Consider the following 17,589-nt stretch of genomic DNA (forward strand, 5'->3'; position numbering starts at 1 on the left):
CATAAGCACATTTACTTTGCTTACATGATTTGCATAGGAAATTATAAATATTTTATTTTAGCAGCTAAGTCCATTTCTCATATTAACAAAACAGTAAAAAACGTAGATGACTTTTTGGCCAGCTTAACAATTTGAAATGTTTTATGACTTTAGACGCAGATATATAAGAGATTTCTCCAGGGTTGTCTCTCCTGCCAATCTGTAATACTGTGAGCATACGGTATATAAGGATTATACTTCCACATTGCTCTCCATTATTATAGAGATTCATACCTACTTGTGTTCTTTGAGTGAAAGTCTACAGAGATGAAAAACACAAACAGATTTCTAATTCAGAATTAAATAAGCAATTTCGAATGGTTTATTCTCATCCTTTAGTGGTGTCCTTTAACTGTGAAGGTTATTTCCACTTTACACTGAGTTTAGTGCAGTGTAGTGATTAAAGCGACTCGATCTCACTGATGTCTGTCTTCTAGCTGATGGCTGCTTTGCCTGAGGAATGGCAGCCGGGTCCTACGTTCCACGGGTTGCCCTGGAAGCCGGTGGTCGCTACAGCCGCGGTGGGAGTTCTCACTGTGCTAGTGTTCATGTGGAGGACCGTTCTTGCGGTAAGATGTTTCCTTTTGATCATTAATAATTAGAAGGGATGGGCAGTACAATATCGTTCACAGTACCTGATGTGATTTCACCGTATTGCAGCATTCTGAAGCCAGTCCGAGTATTTTGCTTGCATTGGAAGTTGAAATTGGACGTATAAGACCAAAGTTCAGCCTACAAAACTATATATTCATCAGAAAGCTTCATGTGACAGACAGCTCTCTGCTCCGCCTGCTCCGGAGTATTTCTACAGAGGAAGAAAGGGTTTATCACCAAAAAATAATTTGAGTTGTTTGTAAAAGCAGCACAGTGAGAGACCGTGACCGCTACGTTCATCACGGTATATTTTTCCTCCTTAAACTTAAAGCTTTTTATTTTTCTTTGGCATTGTAGTTGAGTTTGTTTGTGGCCACGTTTTGGCATTTCATGGGAAATTCTTACACGGGTTCTTACATGAATTTAAGCTCGTGTCAAATCCCAGATTACGATTTACCAATAAAAAAAAAGACACGATTAATGATTTAAATGTCCGGATTAATAGTTGACCGGAAAATGAGCATCTCCACCATTTCAGGTGTAGAGAGAGTACAGGATGTTTAGGTGTAATAATATCGTGTGTTATAGAGTAGGTGTCCCGATGCTTCTGATGTTTCTTTTGAGAGCGTGATGTTAGGATTACGCTGCTGTGAAGCTCACATGCTTGTGAAAAGGAGTCGAATTCTGCACAGCGCCGCACACAGATTAGCGTTCATTTGGCCAAATTTTTGACGTTGGTGTTTACGGTGTAGGAAAATTAAAAATAAACTGTAATCTACCAAGAGAGCGACAGAAACTCGGGTAAAAACGCAGTATCGCTATAACTACTCTGCAAGGCATGTGCATGCGAAGGGGAGATAGAGTCTGGAAAAAAAAAACAGTAATTAATCACTCTTTAATCACTCTTTAATCACCATTAGCCTTTTTTGTAAAGTGTTAGATTTGACACTTTGATGTAGACCTATTTAATCTTCTTAGGTCAAAACCTTCGTCCATTGTTTCCTCTTTCGACTGAAAAGCAAAAGTGCCCTTTTTCAGCCAAACTACAGTAGAGACGATTAAATCCTTTTATCGCACATCCCTACTTGAATTGATTCATTACCTCAAATATCGGATAAATCACCTCTTTCCCATCCTCCTGCTGCTTTCTCACGCTGACCTTTTCAAAGCACAGCCAGTAACATGAGCCTTATACGCGACGAAGCAATGACGCACGCTTTCTTCTGTCTTCTCCAAGGCACGACCGAAGCCAGAACATTTTTTTTGTTTGAGCTTTAGATAAATGTTGGATCACCTTGCGGTAAATACGCTTATCCTTAGTATGATGCCCTACTTTTGCCGTGAGTGACGCACACAAAGCTGAAAGCACCCCAGAGTATTTGCATGTGCTTACCTCCACACCTCTAATATTTTATAATCAGTCAGTAATATTTTATTGCCTGTGGTGTAGTGTGTAACATGAAGCTGCTGTAGCAAAGCAGAAAACAAGCATGGCTACTCTGCATGGGTCACTGGGGTGAAAGGTCCACAAGTGTCTGATTATCTCTGTGAATGATGTAGAGTGAAACCTCCTGCGAGTACAGCGGTCAGAAACGGCCAGTGAGTGGAAATTAATTTCATCTCAAGTCAAGTTTTTTTGTCATACACCGCAAATGTAAGCACAGTCGTAATACTTCTATAAGAACTTATTTGGAATATCATATCCAAATGATTGTTAAGAACAGCAAAAGTGGACACAAACATGACATGATTTCCTCCATATTTTCTCTTAATTCCGAAGTAGTGACAGTCGTATGATAGACAGCCCTCGTGGTTATTTTCGTGAGCAGGATTTGGGAATGAGGCGTGTTTCAGCGGGGTGAAAGATGGAGTAGTTTGTGCACCTCATCTCTGAGGGATTAAACACCAAACAGCAAGAGATTCAAGTCGTGTAAAGTGAAAGGTTCAGCCATTCGGAGATTTTAAAAGTCATGTAGGATGCACTTGGTGTTTATCGGCACTTAGAAGAGGCTGTGTTAGAAAATCAGCCACTTCCGGTCACTGGCTGATTGATCGGTGTTGCTCCTAAAAGCTGGAAGGAAAGAGTTAGAGAAGTTAAATGAAGTATTTTAACTGTTGGTTAGTGCCGTTAGCTACCACAGCTTCAGAGTAAGCAGTTAGCATCAGCAGCCAGAAAGTGGTTCTGCTACACGAACAAACAATGACCGATACAGTGAGGGGAAATAAGTATTCAGACACTTCTGTTTTTGTTATTTAATATATTCCAGTGCGTATATCCACTTCACATTTACATACGTAATGTCTTTTGACTTTGTACTTTAAGATATGAACAAAAAAGTTTGTATTTATAAGCATAAACATAGATCTGTTTAAAAGTGAAATTGATAAGAAAGAAAAGATGATCTCATGCAGACTGCACCTGGTGTCATGATGCCACTGATTGCGAAGATCTTCATGCAAGTAGCAATCACAGTGAAGGCGCTCAGGGACAAGATTATTAAAGAAGACTTGAATAGAAAACGCTACAGAGTCATAACAAAGACCTTAAACATCCCTGTCACTACAACTGGTTTGATAATATGCAGGTGGAAAGTTCATGGAACCACAACTAATCCTTTCCAGACTGATACGCCATGCGTGACTTCACAATGCGTGACTGCTTCTCTGTAAACGGTACTGGGGCATTACACATGATCACAGGAAGCATGAACGGAGTGATGAAGCGGGACATATTCGAGGAGGATTAAATCTCATCTGCCAAAAACTGAATCTGTTATTTCAGCAAGATAACCACCCAAACACACAGCCAGAATAACTCAAGAAGGTCTTACTAGCCAATCTCCTGTCCTGAATCCCACTGAAAAATTTAGGGAGGATTTTGAAATTGCGAGTCCATTACAGTGACATTCGTAACCTTGGCGATTTAAAGATGATTTGCCGACAGAAACGGGCCAAAACAGAACCAAAGATGCTGCAGAAAGATAATTACGCCTTACTGCAGAGGCTTTGCATCAGAGTTACTAATGCTGGTAATCTGTGGGGTCCGAATACTTTTAACCTGTCAGTTCATTTTTTTAAATGTTTTTTAAAATATCTTTTTATACTTGTGAATACATACTTATTTTATTCATATTTAAGTACAAAAAAAAGACATTTGACGTAAATCTGAAAGTGAACTTATATATTTTCAAAGCATTTGTACATATTGTTAGAGAACATGTACATAATATTGCTGTCATTATCACAGTAATATGCTGTGATGTTTTTGAAGGCCATATTGCCCATCCTTAATAATTATTAATAATGAAAGTTTATTTTTTTTTGCCATTAATTCACATTCTGTTCTGATTTAACCTGAATCTAACCTGGTCTATCTTCTCAGGTCAAAAACAGGATGTATCTCTGTAAGTATCTCTTTAGTTTGTCTCTGTAAGGATCATGAGTATTTTTGTGTTCCTTGCACCACATTGTGCCTGATTTTTACGAGAGTCTTACGACAGAACGTTTTTATTTATTTTTTTTTTTATGTTTACCAGTGACTGAAAAGCAACTTGCAGAAAGAATTCAGCAGCTTGTCAGTGAGAAATCTGATGTCCTCCACAAAGTAACCGAGCTGAACAATGCGGTAAAATATATATTTTTTTTAAATTGAAAAAGGATTTTTTTAGTTTTCAGTAGTAGTTTAGCACTGATCAGTCGCTGCTCTGTATTTATTTAGATCAAGCAATATGAGGAAAAGCTGAATAATTCAGAAGAGTCACGATCTTCTCTACAGAAGGAGTTTAATGAACTCAAGGCAAGTCTTCAAATAATTCCTTTGGTTGTGATATTAAAAGATTTTAGCTAACTTTCGCATTATGTGCTTTAGACGCATTACCAGGATCTCAACAACCAGAAGGAGAAACTGTCTGTTAATTTTGCTCATCTCTGTGAGAAAATCGCAAACACACAGGAAGAGAACAAAACTCTGAATGAGAAGGTAACCTTTTTAGCTATCAGCACTTTCCTTTTTAAAATAGCTATGATTGCACCCTGCTGAAGTGTTTTTATTGTTTTATTTATTTATTTATTGCAGATATCCACAATGCATCAAGGAATTAAGAAGTATCAGAAAACCCTAAAGGTGTATGATGAAGAGCGCTCAAAGGTGCACTTTATATTAAAAAGAAAATCTTATATTTGTGCATTTCATCCTTATAGAAGTCATATCCAGATCACTGTGTATAAACCCTGTTTTTTTTCCCCTGTTAGTACCAATTTTCATATTTCTGTAATAAATTATTTAGGTTCAGGTCCTCGTGGATGAAGCTAAACTCAGAGAAGATGCCTTGAAAGCTCAGGTGCTGTCATTTGAAAAGGACAATTGTGCCTTAAAAGAACAGAAGAAATCTGTAAGTTATATGACACTTGAATTGAATTGATCTTATAAGCAGCTGGATTTATTTTCAGAAATTAATTCTTTTGTGCTGCTGTGTCCCTCACAGCTGTTGCAAGATGCCAAAGACTGGCAAGAGAAGCATGAAAAGCTGAGTGAGGAAATCAAAGTTTACCATAAAAAACATACAGAGCTGGAGAATGCCCTTGTGCACAAAGAAAACGAAATTGATGTGAGCTCGATGTTTTGCTTCAGTCGTGCAACATTCACTTGTTTAACAGCACAGCAGAGCCGTGACGGAACGTGACACTCTCTCTTCTCTCTTCTCCGCTGTAGGTTCTGTCTGGATGCATTGCTGAACTGAAGAGCCTCGAGTCGTGTAATGATACAGAGCTGGAGAATGGTAAGATGGCCAGCGGTGATGGGAGTGCTCTGTAATTCCAGGCTTAAAAAACTGAATTTGGTTTTGTTTAACTGGTCTATAACATGTGGATGTTCAAACTCGGTTCTTTTCAGACAAGAACGGTGATCCACTGAAGTTGCACATCAAACAGATGATGGATGTCTCGAGGGTAAATACGCATAGAAGTGATTGCTATACGAATGCTTGAGCACATGGTTCAGTTTTTTTTTTTTTTTACAAATGTTGTGGGTGTTTTCCCCTCAGATCAAGGCGACTCTTTCAGTCATTGAGGATGAGCGGAATCGCTGGTTTGAAAACTTCATGGCTGAACAGAAAGCAAGACAGGAACTTGAAGGTATTTGCCTGACCTTTATGTATGTACCGTATACGCTTAGTGTGGAACCTGGGTTGTCTCTTGACCGATTGGTTTGATTTTTTTTTTTTCCAGAGAAATTTCAGAAGGTCATTCACGACCAAACAAATCTGAAAAATGAGAAAACCCATCTGGAAAACCAGTACAAGAACCTTCAACAGAGACTAGAAATTACAACTGAATTGTACCACCAGAAAGAAAATATCTTACACCAGTAAGTATCATCTGTCAGGCTTCATGTTTGTTGACCTCTTGATAAGAATAGAAACGATGAAGTGCTGCATTAGAGATCATATTTATTATGAGTACTATTCTACAAGGATATCACACTGTACTTAGTCTCACTGTCTTAGTCTTTCTACAAACACATCATAGTTTTAGTTTTAGTCTAGATTTAGGTGACTCGCTCATTTACATTTACCAGGATAAAGATTTTTCATGAGGGTCGGTGTCTATAACTGCCGTGACAACTGCAATAGCAGAGGCGTCGACATCTATACTTTAGCTGTAGCATGTAAAAATAAATAAATTGTAGTAGATGTTTAATTTTAGCTTTAATTCACTGTATCAGAATTCCAGTGGGTCAAAATTTTACACACACCAAGTCTCTTTAAACAGTCTGGAAGATTCTACAAATTGATGTAATGACTTTTTTTAGAAGCTTCTGATTGGCCAATAGTCGTAATTAACTGGAAGTGTACCTGTGGCTGTCCAAGCTATTGTTTTTATTTATTTATTTTTTTATTCGTAGTTCGTGTTTAATATCTACCTCTAGCTTTTCTGACTCGGGCGAGTGTGAAGGCCATTCCAAAAGCTTCTGATTTCATTTCTTACAAACCACGCTTGGTGCTTATGCTCATATCACAGGAAGCTGACTCAGGAAGAACTGGAGCGCCATGAAAAGGAAAGCAAGCTGTCTGAGGTGGATGGCCGAGCCTTGCAGGCTGAAGAGGAACTGAACCGCCTCAGGCAGAAAGTCAAAGACATGCAGGAAGAACTGCAGCAAAATGAGAGATCTCTTAAGGCAGAGGTCAGGCACTTGCCTGTTATGAATTAGGATGTTCTGTCTTCAGTTTGGAAGTAATTTTGCTACCGTTTGTTCTTGTGTTTGTTCTTTCTCTTATTTGTCAATTTGTCTGCTTTCAGATTGCTGTTCAGGAAAAGAAAGCCCATGAGAACTGGGTAAGAAGTATGGGTTGAAGATGTATGTCTTTATATACTGTGTCCTCTATACAGTGCTGGTACTGAATATGAACTTCCTTGCGTGTGTGTGTGTGTGTTTCAGTTAAAAGCCCGTGCTTCTGAACGAGCCTTGATAGAAGAGAGGAGAGAATGTGCTAATCTGCGTCAGAAGTGAGTGGAGTTTGACTTGACTTGGTTTTGTAAAATATCTGCATGACGTGTTCTGTCTGATCTCGTGAGCTTGTTTTGTTTCTCAGGATTGTGGAGTGTAGTGACAAAATGTCCGATTTAGAGCACACGCTGTACAAGTCAGGTCCTCCAGACCGTCACATGCCTCCTCTACAGAGAGGTGAGCTCCACTTTCCCCCTCATCACTTCCTTGACATTACTTTCATTTTATTTTATTGTAGCTTATTTAACTTGTTCTCTGAGGCAGTTTTACTTTGTTTTTATTTTCCTGCTGAGTTTTAGTGATGGTTTTGAGTCAATTTTGCTGAATGTGTTTTAGCGGGGGATTCATACGGACCTTCTCCTGTGAGCGGCGGTGCTCCTTCTCCACCTTTAATGATAGAAGATCCTGGACGTCCTCCATCTGGTCCTGTGGGACGAAGGAGTGAGCCTTTCGGTGAGTCGCTGTCCTGTCTGTTCCTGTTCCTGTTCCTGTTCAGTCTTATCTCTGCCACTTTTTTGTTTTATTCTTCTTTATCTTGTTCTTTATATCGCTGTGACGTCTACATGTCATGGCTTTTTTTCCCAGCACTGTGAAGGCTTTAAATAGTGAACGATTCAAATATCTTCATTACAATGTAGAGAGATTGTGAGTCCTGTGATACCAAACACACTTTATCACTTGCAATGAAAACACTCAGACATGGCATCCCAAGTTGTTTCATGAACCTGACTTTACTCTATTTACTCAGACATACACCAAAAAACAGTAAGAAGCAAGAGTAGGCAGTTCCTTAGCTTACAGTTCCTCCTCCGTTTGTTTGGCAAGGCAGCAGCATGAAGTAGTTGTTGCCTAAAATAATTCAATATCGTTTATACGGACCTGCCGAATTTTACTCCACAGAAAGCGCAGACAACGGCTGCTTGCACAATGTGTAAAGGCAAGTTTGGCACATCGAGGAAACACGGTGAATTTGTTTAACCAACATGAAAACCACCCCAAAGAGTACACTGAAAACCATGTAACACTGGGAACACACACGAGTAACAGCATTGCAGCCAGAAACAGCGCTGAAGTAAACACAATAACCAGCGTGTTTGTATAACAAGGGTTTTAAGTGACTTCTTAAGAAAAAAAAGTTGATCCTTATTACGACTTGGTGTTAAATATTTTTCTGATGCCGCCATTCATAATGCTGAAAGAAGTGCAATTAAAAAAAAAAAAATTTTTAATTTTAAAATGTGGATGTATTGTTCTTCGCTCCCTGTCGAATGTTTCACTATTTTCTTTAAAAACCTGTCCCACCTGCAACCAAGTTGAAAAGAAAAAGAGAGCTTAATGTGTAAAATGTTAGATATTTCTACAAAACACACTGGAAGAGTTACTGAAGGCACTGACGAGGGCGAGCCTGAGCAAGAAGGTGAAAATACCTGTGAGGAAGCTAGCTTCTCACATGATGCTGTAGCTAATATTGTTGATAAACCGTCTGCTATTATTGACACAAAACTGCAGACGCTTCCGAAGCCAGTTTCTGACGTGTCTGGAAAAATTAATGTGTTAATATGGAGAGCTGGTGAAGCAGAGCAGTGGGGTTCTGATCTGGGAGACCAGAGAGACCAGAGCAAGACTACACACCTGTGTTGCGTATATCTTGAAAAATCTGTGGAGTGAGTGCTCGTGCTCATGGAGGATTTTGAGAGCAGAAGCTGCTGACAGAATATTTGAGTTGTGGAACTAAAAGAAGGCATGAAATGGTCGGATCCTGTAAAGTTCTTCGAGCCCTGGATTCCAGACGTACTCAGTTGCTGTGTGAAAGAAGAGGGTTGAAATGGCAGAGGCTCAGCTGCAGAAGTGTGACGCTGGTGTACATTATGCTCTCATTTACCCTGTAAAAGTCAAGGTGCTGAATGCACCTGGAGGAAATGGTGTGTGTTTGTAAAAAGATAAAAGTTTCTAAGAAGATGGAGAACTTTGAGTTACTGGAGGTTTCTTTAATGTTGTCCTAGCTTTCACTACTCGCCCCACTCCCTTTCTTTACTCTTTTATCCAGTGTGTAACACTTTCTGCTTAACATTTTGAAGAAGCAGCTTTGTACTAAGGCAGGTAGTGTTGCTTTGCGGCAGGTAAAGCAGGGAGTGTCGCCTCCTCTTGAGTGGTGTATCCATAGCGATGGTAATGTGACCTGTGCTTTCAGTGTTAAGTTTACCTCCCTGCCTACAGACATGTTTACTTTATCAGCTGGCTCCTACCCAGGTCTTATTTACCCAGGATGCTGCACTGCAGAAGGTCTTGAACATGTTTCTTGTTGCCCTACCTATTGTGTAGTTTTTGGAAGCTGTACGTTGAATGTACATTGAACAATTCCATAAGTACATCTATGTTACGTAATCTATTTATTATCTCAAAGGAGTCAGTAATGTGATAAAGAGGGAAAAATAGAAAGCTCTTCTACAAGAAAGCTCATCAAAATGATTCAGAACATCAGAAACTACACAGAACATGGGTGGGCCAGGTGTGTTTGTCTGTGTGGCAATCCCATTCAGTATTTTAAACGAATGCAGGATAGGTTTGGTGGATATATTTTAAAGGCTTATAACAAATCTTTCTATAAATCCTCTTTTCCTAGTTTGATAGTTATCTCTGTGTTCCTCAAAAAAAAGAAAAGACCCAGAGCGATGTGAGTCATACAAATCAATCAGCTTAATAAACGTGGCTGTTCACACACCTCTCTCACCTGCCTGTCGTATGTACTCAGGAGGATCAGAGCCAAAACATCTCTGCACATCAGGTTTTCACGTCTAACTGTAAAAAGTTCATCGATTCCATGCACATTGACATTAATCAGGCTGACAACCCTTATATCTCTTTAAAACATATCTGTGTTGTCATGATTGTGCTTTCTGCAGTATCATGGGCTGTGTCTGACCTGACAATCAAAAATATTTCCTAAATTGTTGTGTTGGGGTTGAAATGAAATAATGAATATGAGTGCAGATGTTCAGCTTTAATTTGAGGGTATTTACATCGAAATCGGGTGAACAGTGTAGGAATTACAGCACTCTTTATATGTGTTTCCCTCCTTTGTCATTTTTATTATCACCTTTGCAAAAAAAGACGCTGGGTTTCTTCCCTGGTGATGTCCTGCCAAGCCTTTACTGCAGCCGTCGTCACTTCCTGCTTGTTCTTGCGGCATTTTTCCTTCAGCAACTGAAATGCAGCACGATTAGATTCAGGTCAGGTGACTGACTTTGCCATCACAGGAACATTACACTTCTTTGCCTTAAAAAAGTCTCAGGTTGCTTTCGAAAGTAATATTACCTGATGATTCTGGCAAAAGCGAGAACACTGGCTGCACAGCTTGTGCGAGACCAGTAACAGTAAACTCTTTAGTCTAAAGTTAATCATTTTTTACATGGACTACATTTTCTTTAAGATACGTCATTAAAATCCATGAACCTTTCTCTTTTCTGACTCGTCTGAAAACTTGACTCATATGCACAGAACAATGCTGACAGTATTATGTTGGTTTGGTGATTATGGTGTTCAGCACGTGTGACAAAACACACCTTCACTTTTCCAGGGCCACGAATGCTTCTGGATGGTCATGGCCGTTCCGCTGACCTTGGACATCCACTGCCATTTCGGCCAGGTGTGCATCATCTCCTGTTCAGAATTCCCTTCATAAATAACAACTAAAATACCATAAAATCATTGTTTTGTTTTTTTTTTCTTTTAGAACTGTCTGCCCCCCGCACCTCATCTCCTTGCACACAGGATGGATCTGTAAGTATCCATGATAGTTACCTGCCCTGGTACTTCTGTGATTTTTCTACATTTTGAACAGATTTTAAACTTATATTAAGGAAACCGTAGTCACTCTGTCGTCTCCGTAGTCACTGTATGTGTCTCTATCTCTTTAAAAAAAAAAAAAAAAAAAAGCAAATAGCTCCAGTAGATGCAAAGGCTGAGGTCACAATGCAGGCCTCCACTGATCCTCCAGAGGCAGTGAGTACTTTGCCCGAGTGCTGGGATGTATTAAAAAAAAAAAAAAAAAAGTGGGATGTGCGAATGATCATAACTCATGCAGGTTCAAAAGCTCGCAGTGGCAGGTTGCTGATTTTGCGTAACACGTTTGTGGATGCCTAACCAAATGCTTTTTTCTCATATAAAGGGTGAATTCAGATAAATCAGGACAGATTTTGAATTTACAAATTTTCTATGCTTTTAATATAACATAACATAAATAAAAACAAAATCTCCAACGCATGATACAATTCTGAAATCCTCAGAGTGTTGACTACATGTGAAGGAATCATATTTGAAAAAAGCACAGCTTACACGTTATTAAAAAACATTTTTTAATGACATGTTTGGTCATTTTCAGTGGATTAGACTTTTGCTTTAATCCTCAGTGACACATTTAAAACATTATTTAGTTGTAGCATACTTATTCATGGCTTCAATGAGTCAAATTTACATTACAGGAATCTTCTCCAAATTCATCAGCGTATTGTAATGTCATATGAACGTGGCAGAGTATGTAAAAATTTGGAAGGGTTTAGTAATTCTTCTTAGAATTTTCCAAATTCATATCCAAACTTGTCTTTTCTTAGATGATGCCACATTATTTAAGTTTCATTTATCAGGCCAAAAAAAAAAAATGCTGCCAAGGTAAAACTGTCCCAATTGACCTGAAATCCCAATATACCTGAATTCACCCTGTATCTTGTACTTCTTTGCTTAAAGTACTAAAAATGAAAAAGATTAAGTGAAGTGGTTTGTTACCCAACAGCGCTGAATGTGTGCTGGTTCTGACTGCTCTGTCTGTTAAGAAAATCAACAAATTCCTTGAAACTGGTGTAAGATTTTTTTACTGAGGCTCGTGGGATGTCTAATGCAGTGCTCACAGGTGGTGATCTGCTGAGGGGTCTTCAAGTGCATGGCTGAAGTTATAATGTGCTTAGTCCAGTTTGTAGACAGCTATAAGTTGGTTATAATCTAAGAAAAAAATAAACCTACTGTTCACTTTTTTTCAGATCTCCAAGTCCCAGAGACAGGGATCATTTCTCCCATCTCCTATCAGGGACTCTCCTGTCCCAGCTTCAAATGCTCTTCCAAAGGTTTATGGCCCCCAACCAATGGGTGGAGCACTTCCTCCAGTGATGCGACCCCCCAACGGCCATTCCCCCATGATTCCTCCTGGGCCTCCTTTTGGACCTGACACTTGTTACAGGCCACCGCACATGGACTCCTACAGACCTCCTTTTCCTTTGCGCCCATATGGACCCATCCCTCCACCTTTTGGTAAAATTTGTTAATATACTTCATTCAATTCAATTTTACTTATATAGCACCTTTAACAATAGACACTGTCACAAAGCAGCGTTACAGATGCCCAGATATAGATGTAGAATGACTCCCTAAGTTGATAAGAGTAAGAAACCTTGAGAGGAACCAGACTCAGAAGGGAACTCATCCTCTTCTGGGTGAAGTCATTACTCTAAAACAGTTAGAAACAGTACTGAGTATGTTGAAGGGATGTTCAGGATGTGCATCAGGTTTTTTTTTTTTTGTGATTACTGCAGAAGTTTTTAGGTATAAGTAAGTCTAGAGTATCCAGGTGAAGTTATTCACTGAAGAGCAGGTGAGTTTTGTGGGTCCATCCACAGTAATCATGAGGGTATTCATGTGGGGACATCCCTAAAAACAGCAGCGAGTTATTAATAAATTCACGGGGTAAGTCAGAGTTTATTCAGTTTTCAAATAGTCACAAAAGTCTTAAAAAAAAAAAAGAAAGCAATGAATACACAGACATGCGTGTAGTCTCATTCACCACACATTTCCACAAATAAATGCAATTCAAGGTGCAAAAACATACACGTTTCCATCACACCCATACGTCCTTGTTGAACATCTCCCTCCAGATTTATTCCCTCTGTGTTTGCTGTTATAATGAGCTCCACTCTTCTGGGAAGTTTTCCACTAGATGTTGGAGCGTGGCTGTGGGGATTTGTGTTCATTCAGCTATAAGAGCATTAGTGAGGTCAGGCGCTGATGTTGGGGAAGGAGTCTCCAGTTCCAGTTCATCTCAAAGGTGTTCAGCTGGGTTGAGGTCAGGGCTCTGTGTGGCAACAGTTTGGATAAGAACCACATATGGGTGTGATGGTCAGGTGTCCACATACTTTTGGTCATATAGTGTAATTCCTTTGAAACAGGAAATTGAGAGGTAGAGCGGTACGATATCTAAACGTTCTCAAAGGGTCAGTAAGAAGTACTCTCGAGGTTTTTAATCACTGGGCGATGGACTGACACTGGGCTGTAGCCAGGCTTGTTTATATTACTGACTCAGGTTTACAAGTCTGTTGCAACATTAGTCTGTGAGACAAAAATTCCTATCTCTAAATTATAGTTCTGAAATAAATCTTAACTCTAGCCTGCTTCTTTTTTTTGTTTTTTTTGTTTAGTGCATGGGCCACCTCTGAGAGACTTCCCATCCATGGGTCCACATCCACCACCGCATGGCGTACATGACTTCCCACCTAATTTTGCCGGGCCTCAAGATTTGCCTTTCCCACCCCGGGCCTTCCCATCTGGGCCTCTGCCACCCCCTGGCGCCATGGTTCCACCTGCAGCTGGTGCCCATGGACCAGCTCCACCTACACCTCTGCAGCCTCGGGATGGCCCAGAGATGCCGCATGCCACAGATGTACCACCCGAGCAGAGGGTTGCACATGATGCTCCTACACCTACAGTAACAGAACCATGAACAATTAATAATCTTGAACCAATAAACAGTTGCACCGTGCTCAGTGCTGGACTTGATGGCGTTCTGTTAATTTCCTATGCTTAACATTTCAAAATGCATACATATAATTTCCACATTTTTTTAACTTTAAAGAAAGAAAGAGTTTCCCACACTCACTCCAGGCTCTTGCGCAGGAATCTTAGATGTGGAGCTTTCTGTAGGTCTGTGTTTAAAAAAAAAAAAGACAACAAAAAAAAAACACCTTTACTATGGAAATTTTCAGAAGTTATGAGGGTGTTTAAACAAATTTAGCTGTGTTGTTTCTGAATTAATGACCACTGCTTAACCCATACAGATGTTTCTTAGTGAACTGTGAGATTTTAGATTTTTAGAGATTGAACTATTGTGCTCTTTAACATGAATTAAGAGAGAGCGGAGTATTATTTGTTTGGCCAAAGGATTAAGACCTACAGGCTGTTTTACCCCAATAATGAACAAATGCTTCGCTGATATTTTGCTTTTTGCTGAGAAATGCATGAACAATTGACACATTTAAATTTAAATCAAAATTCATTGAATAGTTAAATCACCACATGATGCTCATCCAGTCCTTTATTTAGCGTGTTTTTATGATTTCTTTTCCTAGCGAAAAGACCCACTTGCTGTCATATTGACAAACTATTTGTGCATTTCCCTTCTTCTGTGTACAATAAAATGATCATGAATCAAATGAACAGAAATGCAGTACAGTATGCAGTAGAACTGATATCAGTGTGCCAGTGATGGGAACTGTTCACTAGAGCAATAATGTAAAATTTCATTTACTACATCTATTTTTTTAGCTTTTATACTTTGCCTGCTGGTACAAGGTTAACTGTTTAACCATTGAAGTGGAGCTAAAAGTAGTTAACCTTTTGCATCATACATGGTTTCTTGAAAGCTGGAGTTAGTTATTGTAGATTGGTTATTTTTCCTGCAAAACCATTAACTAACAATGCTCACATAGTCGTTGATTTCATGTCCTGCAGGAGATGATATCTTCTCTAATCTTAGCTCATCCTAAAGGATTCTGAATTTTTAAGATACCTCATTAATGAACAAATGCTACATTAAATGAGTTCTCTCTGTCTTAGTGCGTTCTTTTATGTTATATTTCACTCCTCCTACCAGGCAGGAGTGGTGTGTAACCACCTTGTTCACATACATGCCGAGATTTTCCGTGATTGCAGTATGAAAGTGGTATTTATAGTGAATACTGCACCGTACTTAACTGTGTGAACTTCCTGGAAAATCTCCGGAAGTGCACAAGGTGGCATCCTGGTGCTACCAACCCTGATGGGTATATGGGGTTCACAGAACCACAGCCATGTATGTAACTAGTATTCTGTCAATAGATGGCATTTATGCGTCTACATCTTACGAAATCCACAATCCAAATTATACTGGGAAAATGTGACATGAAGACTTTTATTTTATCGGTAGCTTGTGAGCAAGAGCATCTAGATTCAGTCAGGGGAGGAGATGAAAAGACAGACAAGACAGACAGATGTTTCATGTAGTTCGCTGCCACTGGTTGCAAAAAATACATAGCAACTAATAAAAAAAGATTTTGTTTATTATACTGTATTTATTGATTTTGATACAAGTCAAAAGAGAAAAAAAAAATCTACAGAAATTGTTGAACTTTGTGACCACTGGGAGAGAAGCTTGCCAGAACTAAACTATAAAAATATCATACACATCTTAATTTTTAAATGTAAAAAAATAACAGCTACATGCTGTTTTCTGTACACATGATTTCAGTATGAAGGGACAGCTATTCTTCAATTCCCAATAAATTTACAGTCTTATTATTAAGCCAGTTTATTTGGATAAACACGTGAGGTGATATATGATTATGATTAAATGAAAAGAGGATGTTGTGTAGAACATGACTACTATAGTATATAGGCTATTATTACACACTGGATAAAATGTACAGGCATTTATTAGAGACAACCGAAGATCTTAAGACTTTTTTAATAGTATTATTATTCCAACCATATTCTGTACATGTCCTCCAAAAATACAGCAAAATCATATATCTTAAACTTTAATAAAGAGACATTAGACGTAAGGATACATCGTACATATTAAGATCATTTTGCAATGTTCAAAAACAAGTTTTCAAAGATTCTGTGGTTATGAATCTACACTATATGGCCAAAAGTATGTGCACCCCTGACCATCACACCAATATGTGCTTCTTCCTCAAATTGTTCTATACAATTGTATAGAATGTCTCTGTGTGCTGTAGCTTTACAGTTTCCCTCTACTGGAACTAAGAGGCCGAAACCTGTTCCAGCATGACAATGCCCCTGTGCACAAAGCGAGCTCCATGAAGACATGGTGTGTGAAGGTTGGAGTGGAAGAACTCGAGTGTCCTGCACAGAGCCCTGACCTCAACCCCACTGAACACCTTTGAGATGAACTGGAACTGGAGACTCCTTACCCAACATCAGTGCCTGACCTCACTAATGCTCTTGTAGCTGAATGAACACAAATCCCCACAGCCACGCTCCAACATCTAGTGGAAAGCTTCCCAGAAGAGTGGAGCTCATTATAACAGCAAACACGCGGGAATAAATCTGGAATGGGATGTTCAACAAGCACATATGGGTGTGATGGTCAGGGGTGCACAAACTTTTGGCCGTATAGTGTAGCACTACAGGGGTTTTTGGATAAGAGACTGCTGCTGAGCACCCTTCTGAAACCCTGAAGGAGAAATGGGACACACACTGACACCTTTCTCAGCTCAACTGTAATAAAAGTGTCTGCCAAATGAATAAATCATCAACCAATCTAATGCTAACCTTTGGAATATGATGATCCATCAGTTCTATAGTCAAAAATTTGTTTTTGCACAGAGAAGAAATGTCATAGTGTTTCACTCCTTACTAATCTATAGACATCTTACAATACAGATTCATATATCACAATCACTTCTCACTAAATTTCAGACACCTGGGAGCTCAAATGAAGAGTGCTGGCCATTACAATCATGCTAGAATTCACACCCTTTAGAAAACCTCACAAAAAATCTATTAGGGCCACATTCTTAAGGTAACATCAATAAAATAGAGATGTGTGACAAATTAAAGGAAAAGGCACTATAACTTGTCAGTCATGACTGTAATGACTGAAAAGGCCATAGCATGTGATTACATGCTCATTTTCAACCTTTCAGTGACTTCTCATACCCTGTGAATGGGAATATTTTCATCCTAAAAGAAATCATTCCATGGTATCTCATTTATTTTATTTTGTACACTTTCTTTGATATGACCAATAACACAATTTTAAAGCGTTTTCTTTAATAGCTACATCATCATGTAAACTAGAGTTTGGAGTTTGCTCATGTCATTTTCACAGACAGGACTGTTCTCAAATCACCTGAAGATATGGAGAGCAGGAGATGGGGAAAACGCGCGATTAAGACTAAACGCTGATTTTAAATAACTGTCTAGACTTCATTGTGAAAGCAAGGAAATATAAAGGACTGATGCGGATGAGGGTCAGAAATACTTGCAGACACTCCACATGGAAAATGGAAAAATCCCCTGGTTGGGGTTGGAGTGGTGGGCAGATAACAAGCCCCGGTTCCCTCACTTAGTATTCCATGTATTTCCTTAGCTGGAAACACCTTGAACTGACAGAGAGCAAGACTCTG

General features: G+C 39.2%; 1 protein-coding gene across 3 annotated transcripts in view; it reads left to right on the forward strand.

Moving 5' to 3' along the window:
- The window catches only part of mia3 (MIA SH3 domain ER export factor 3), a 24,700-nt gene extending 9,691 nt beyond the window's left edge, over positions 1 to 15,009 (forward strand). For 2 of the 3 annotated variants that reach the window (XM_026918493.3, XM_026918494.3), the window contains exons 7-28: positions 477 to 608; positions 4,016 to 4,037; positions 4,170 to 4,258; positions 4,352 to 4,429; positions 4,502 to 4,612; positions 4,709 to 4,780; positions 4,920 to 5,024; positions 5,118 to 5,240; positions 5,345 to 5,411; positions 5,525 to 5,580; positions 5,676 to 5,766; positions 5,860 to 5,998; positions 6,652 to 6,814; positions 6,931 to 6,966; positions 7,070 to 7,137; positions 7,224 to 7,315; positions 7,475 to 7,591; positions 10,716 to 10,784; positions 10,872 to 10,918; positions 11,075 to 11,140; positions 12,172 to 12,439; positions 13,600 to 15,009. In XM_026918493.3, coding sequence (XP_026774294.3) covers positions 477 to 608; positions 4,016 to 4,037; positions 4,170 to 4,258; positions 4,352 to 4,429; positions 4,502 to 4,612; positions 4,709 to 4,780; positions 4,920 to 5,024; positions 5,118 to 5,240; positions 5,345 to 5,411; positions 5,525 to 5,580; positions 5,676 to 5,766; positions 5,860 to 5,998; positions 6,652 to 6,814; positions 6,931 to 6,966; positions 7,070 to 7,137; positions 7,224 to 7,315; positions 7,475 to 7,591; positions 10,716 to 10,784; positions 10,872 to 10,918; positions 11,075 to 11,140; positions 12,172 to 12,439; positions 13,600 to 13,901 — 2,313 coding nt within the window. In that variant the 3' untranslated portion in view covers positions 13,902 to 15,009. The remainder of the gene's footprint in view (positions 1 to 476; positions 609 to 4,015; positions 4,038 to 4,169; positions 4,259 to 4,351; positions 4,430 to 4,501; positions 4,613 to 4,708; positions 4,781 to 4,919; positions 5,025 to 5,117; positions 5,241 to 5,344; positions 5,412 to 5,524; positions 5,581 to 5,675; positions 5,767 to 5,859; positions 5,999 to 6,651; positions 6,815 to 6,930; positions 6,967 to 7,069; positions 7,138 to 7,223; positions 7,316 to 7,474; positions 7,592 to 10,715; positions 10,785 to 10,871; positions 10,919 to 11,074; positions 11,141 to 12,171; positions 12,440 to 13,599) is intronic. The other variant, XM_026918495.3, reaches the window with a different exon arrangement.
- Positions 15,010 to 17,589: the final 2,580 nt, after the last annotated feature.

Source organism: Pangasianodon hypophthalmus, chromosome 30 (genome assembly GCF_027358585.1).
Source record: "Pangasianodon hypophthalmus isolate fPanHyp1 chromosome 30, fPanHyp1.pri, whole genome shotgun sequence".
In the NCBI taxonomy this organism is placed as follows: Eukaryota; Metazoa; Chordata; class Actinopteri; order Siluriformes; family Pangasiidae; genus Pangasianodon; species Pangasianodon hypophthalmus.